Below are 5,557 nucleotides of genomic sequence, written 5' to 3' on the forward strand. Positions count from 1 at the left end.
ATAAAGATTAATTCTGGAATTTGCTGTAGCTAATGACTTTCAGTTGATCATGTCATTTCATTTAACCGAACTCATATAATACAATGGATACGTCTTTGATATCTTTTTGTCTAGAATTCTTAAATCATTGCTTTACAAATTTGTATTCTTTTTTTATTTACAATTTTTCAGTGAATTCTTTCGAAATGATAAATTATTATCATTATAATTTCATAACTAGCTAATATATTATTAAAAAGCAAATTTATTGCAATTATTTATGTATGTATAATTTTGTGTAAGAAATTAATCATTCATTTCTATATTCATTTTAATTATAACCTTTTGTTAATATACTGGTTTTGATTGATATCAAATAACGTTATTTATGAAATTTAAAAGCATGGAAGAAATGTAAATAAAACAAAATATAACACTCCTATAAGAGAAACATATTTAAAAAATAAACAGAATTGTAATTAGGTTTAAACATTTTCTTTAACAGACCATTATAATGTAATCTGAGAACTGAAATGATTTATGCATTATCATATCCACGTTTACAAATTTTTTAAAGACTTAATTATTGAGTATAGGCATAGCCGTCTGGTTAAAAAGTTCGCTGATAGATCAGGATTACTGGGTTCGAAGACAATGCAGAGTACATTAAAGAAAGTGCAATTCTTTAGGCTCGTCTTGGTTGAATGTTACGAATAGAATTTGAAGCACGGAATCGGTGAAGAATCCAGTCGTCTCCTCACTCTCTGTACATAGAGACATACATACATACATACATTCATAAATACATACATACATACATACATACATACATACATAGATACATACATACATACATGCATACACACACACATATATGAATCTAGAGAAATTAAGTTTTGAGAAAGTAGTTTCTGAAAACCAGAAAGAAGAAAGATGATTCGATCCAATCCATCACAGGAACTGGAAAAAAAAAACAAAAAAACTGTAAGACTTTCCAGAGGTTTATTAATTAGGTATATATGATATGCGACTATGTGGATGAGAATACATACATAAAACAAAACATCCGAATCTGTACATATACAAACATACATACATACATACAAAAATATCCGGTTGATGTTGAAATTACAATGAAGTAGCCATCGATCTATATCAGAAAACGGTTCTTTCTTTCTTGGCGAGAAATCTTGAAATAAAACTGAATAATGACATATATATATATATATATTCTTTAGCTAAAACAGTCTCCAGGTCATGTAGTGATGATGGTGGAGGATATCGACTCCTTACATTTGCACCATAAATGTTCAATAATATTGAGATCTTGGCACAGTGGTGGCCAGAAACGATGTTCATCTTCACTAGGATGTTCCTCGTGACATTTCGTAGCAACTTTAGCTGTGTTAATGATTCCGTTTCCCCCTGGAAACAGATAAATTATTGGTCCGGCGAATTTCCAAAGTATAGCCACCCAAATCATTACAGATCCACCTCTAGTTTCAACAGTTAGAAGAAGGCTGTCAGGTTCAAATGCTTCTTTTGGCTGTCTCCACAGGTATAATCTGCCGGTTGTCTGAAATAAGGTAATGGATAACTCGTCCGAAAAAATAACATTTTCCCATTGCATTAGTGACCAATTCTTCAGGCTTTTGCTCCACTCTAAACGCTTTGCAATATTTGTTTTTGAAAGTAGTGGTCTACTGATTGCAGCCGTCCCGTGGAATACGGCTTTGTGCAGCTCCCTGTGAACAGTTTTTATGGAAACTGGGTTCTGGAGGTGGTCATTAAGTTCTGCAGTAATTTCGGGAGCTGTACTTTTGTGATCCTTTCTAACAATTCGCGTAAGAGGCGGAGGGTCCGTATCTGAAAGTTTTGGTTCTCTTCCGGAGATTTATTTCGACGTGGAGGTTTTTTCCATTTTCTCAATTGCTGTCATTACATTCGAGACGGTACTTCTTGATGCACAAAACATTTCGGCTCTTTTTGTTAAGCTAGCACCTGCCATACGAGCACCAACTATTTGACCTCTTAGAAAGTCTGATAGCTCTGTCATTTTAAGGAATTCTAATTACCTTTTTCTAATGATATCTGAAAAGAAACAGCAATTTTAGCAAAACATATTAACACTAATAATAAATAAAATAAAAACTTAAAGATAAACAAGCTTTCCACATTTTTTTTAGACATTTGAATATTACGATGCTATGATAGATGTTTCCATTATTTTGTCCAACCTCTGTATTTATGCATGTAAGTATGTATATTATGCACAACGGGACGTAAATAATAACTCAAGTGTATTTAAATAACATAAAGCATGTAAAACCTCAGTGGAAGAAAGATGAGAAAGAGAGGTTCTTGATAGAGAGGAGTCACAACCTATGAACCGCTCTGACAAGTGACTCGCAACATAAAGAACACAAGTGATCCCCATCTGTTTTGGTATTGAATATCAGCAGTGTGTATTGAATGTGTTGAGAATAATACATCACTCAAAATAACGTCTTGTATGTGTTAAAAATTACATACATACATGCATACATGCATTCATACATGCACACACACACACACGCACACAAACACATGCACAAACACACACACGCACACATATACGCTGGGTGGGTGAAAAGTAAGTGGTCATCAAATATTGTCAATAAAATCCATATTACTTTTACAAATTGATTGAAACAAATGATACATGTTCTTTATTACATGAGAAAATGAAAGTAAATCTTCATATTTCAACGTAAGCACCGGTGGCGTTAACCAGTTTTCTCAAACGGTCAGGGATGGAATGAACAACCTTCTGCATGATATCGTCTGAGATATCACTGAGAAAGTCCTGAGTGCGTGTCTCCGAGTCCTCCAGTGTTCGAGATTGTGTTTTGTAAAACTCTTCTATTGTGTAACCCCAACGGTAAAAATCACATGGAGTGAGATCTGGACTTCTTGGAGGTCGTTCATGAGGTCCGCGTCGTCCCATCCAACGCCCTGGAAAATGCTTGTCTAACCACGCACGCACAGTAAGAGAAAAATAGTGTGGTGCACTATCCTGTACGAATATCTGGTCAGCAATGTTACCACAACCAGTCAACGTGGACCACACGTAATTTTCGGGCATCTGAAGATAGCGATCCATATTCATGGTGTCACGCAGAAAATATGGGCCGATGACTCTTGCCGTCACTCCGAACTACACGGTCACTTTTGGCCAATCTTGAATCCTCTCAACCATCACGTTGGAATCCATATCACATGACGCCCAGTAATGGCAATGGTGACGATTGATGAAACCACGAACATGGAATACAGACTCGTCACTCCAGAGGATGTTTTCATACAATTCAGGCCAATCTTCATATCAACCTTGCATTAACTCTCCATATTCAATTCTGTGGTCACAGTCTTCAGGTATTAGCTCCTGCACGTAATGAGATTTCCACGGACGAATATTCAATTCTTTGTGCAACACCGTACGTATTGTGTGTCTTGTTAGTCCATTTTCTTGAGCTGCTTGAAGATGCTTGACGTGTTGATTTTTGCGATCTGCGATTAAACATTTCCTGCACTGTTGTCAGTTCTTGCATCGCTCACCAGAGACCGTGGTCATCAGATTTGCCAGAGAACTTTTTATTTGCTCCGAATGTAGTGCTGCATGCTTATCTATCTATATACGCCACAATCTCTGAACTAAAACAATAGGATTCCATTCTTCATGGCGTGCTACTATCTTAGCTTGCTCCCGAAGAGTCAAGCGAACGGCCATCTGCAAAACAAGAAATAAGAGATAAGACAATACGAAAATCATAAATTCCCATTATTGTTGTCTTTTTTAAAAATGTTTTCCCTATAATTTCAGTGGTACTAAAAAATTTATATGCAATTTCTAATGCCTAGTTACTTTCCATACACCCTTCGTCTAATTTATATTTTAGCACTTCTTTTGCAATCCTATAAAGACCTTTTGTTTCTATTAAAAGAGGCAAATATTATTTCTTCTTGAATATATATATATATATATGTGTGTGTGTGTGTGTGTGTGTGTGTGTGTGTGTGTGTGTGTGTGTGTGTGTGTGTGTGTGTGTGTGTGTGTGTGTGTGTGTGTGTGTGTAGTCTTATAAAATTAAGAAGTCAAAGAAACTGGAGACGAAAAATTAAAGAGATGCTTGGTTTGTTTTACAATTGTTTTACAATAGGAAAAGTAATGCAAATTAAAAGATGACAACATATACCTATAAGAGTATAAATGGAACCGCCTCAACCAACAAAATAACACAAAAATTTCCAATCAAGATAGATATTCTACATACATTTATATGTTTCAATATAATATTTAAGATTGATCAATTATCATACCTTTAAAAGATGCAATAATCTGCATATTGTTAGATTTCTTTAGGAAAAATAGGTGTATTTTAATCTTTAGTTACGGATAACTTATTTTATTTATTTGAGGACAATGTTTAGATATTTTCAAACGTAAACAAACTTACGTGTATATTTCTATCGAATCGGCTGATAAAGAATTACTCAAAACGTACATAAAGGTAACAAAATTGTAGTTCTAAAGTTTTACCGCCAATTTCTTTTTAGTGGGAAGGTGCTAGTCGATTGCCGACATTCGAAAGGATGATTGGCAAAGTGGACCTCCACAGAAATTGAACTCAAAGGTAAAGTGTTAGAGGAATGCCACTGAAGTACTGTATTCGACGCGCTAACGATTCTGTCACCTCAAGACCTTAATGATGTTTTGGAATTTGGCACCGTTCTTGATGGGAGGGATAAGTCGAGGCAGATTTGGTTCTTATTTTATCGACACGTAAAGGATTAGCGGCTAAGTTGACCTGGCTGTAGTCTGAATTCAAAAGTTGATGACGGACAAAAAGCCGCTAAGTATTATTTTACTCTTCGTGCTAATGAATCTGTCAGCTCGCTGCCTTAACAACAACAACAGCAACAACGATGACGACGACAACAACAACAACAACAAAGATGACGACGACAACAACAACAACAGTTGTAAGAGCTGTTCTTGGTAATGATTGTAGCCGTTGTTCCTATTAAGCCTTCTATGCTCATTGCTAGTGTTGATATTCCTAGGATAAATGCTTTGGTGCTAAAAGAGATACCGAAAGCAAAATTATTATCAAACGAAGGCAATTACTTTTGGAGGTTCTGATGCTTATATTATCGATTAATGTATCTTACCAGTACCTCATTCGATATGAGAACACAAATGAAAACATTATTTGCAACACAAGTGTTGCAAAGCTTGTTGAATTCTGGTGGTTTGTAAACATTGTCGATAAATCTCTGAAAATAGATATCAACATTGCTACAAGCAATATCCAACTTCCTTACGCTTTGGTCATTAAAGGATATCTAGTTGTAGAATTCATATCAGGTGTCAACGCAAATAAACGTCACAAGAAATAGTACAATAATGCACCACAATAAAATATTGGACCACATCATTCAAAACAACAGGTTGGTGTCCAAGATGACGAAAGACGAGAGAAAAACCATTAGATTATGAACTTAATTAAATTTCATCATAGATACCTTACCCAATTAC

The 5,557-nt window shown here is 35.2% G+C and overlaps 1 protein-coding gene across 1 annotated transcript; it reads right to left on the reverse strand.

Moving 5' to 3' along the window:
- Nucleotides 1-2,716: 2,716 nt before the first annotated feature.
- Nucleotides 2,717-3,127, reverse strand: LOC106871051 (uncharacterized). Its single transcript, XM_014917318.1, has one exon. It carries the CDS (start codon nt 3,125-3,127, stop codon nt 2,717-2,719), a length of 411 nt encoding a protein of 136 aa, XP_014772804.1.
- Nucleotides 3,128-5,557: the final 2,430 nt, after the last annotated feature.

The sequence above is a fragment of the Octopus bimaculoides genome, chromosome 2, assembly GCF_001194135.2.
Source record: "Octopus bimaculoides isolate UCB-OBI-ISO-001 chromosome 2, ASM119413v2, whole genome shotgun sequence".
NCBI classification, from domain to species: Eukaryota; Metazoa; Mollusca; class Cephalopoda; order Octopoda; family Octopodidae; genus Octopus; species Octopus bimaculoides.

Excerpts from the sequence above, each read along its gene's own strand:
- LOC106871051 (XM_014917318.1), bottom strand. The coding sequence starts at position 3,127 with ATGAATATGGATCGCTATCTTCAGATGCCCGAAAATTACGTGTGGTCC.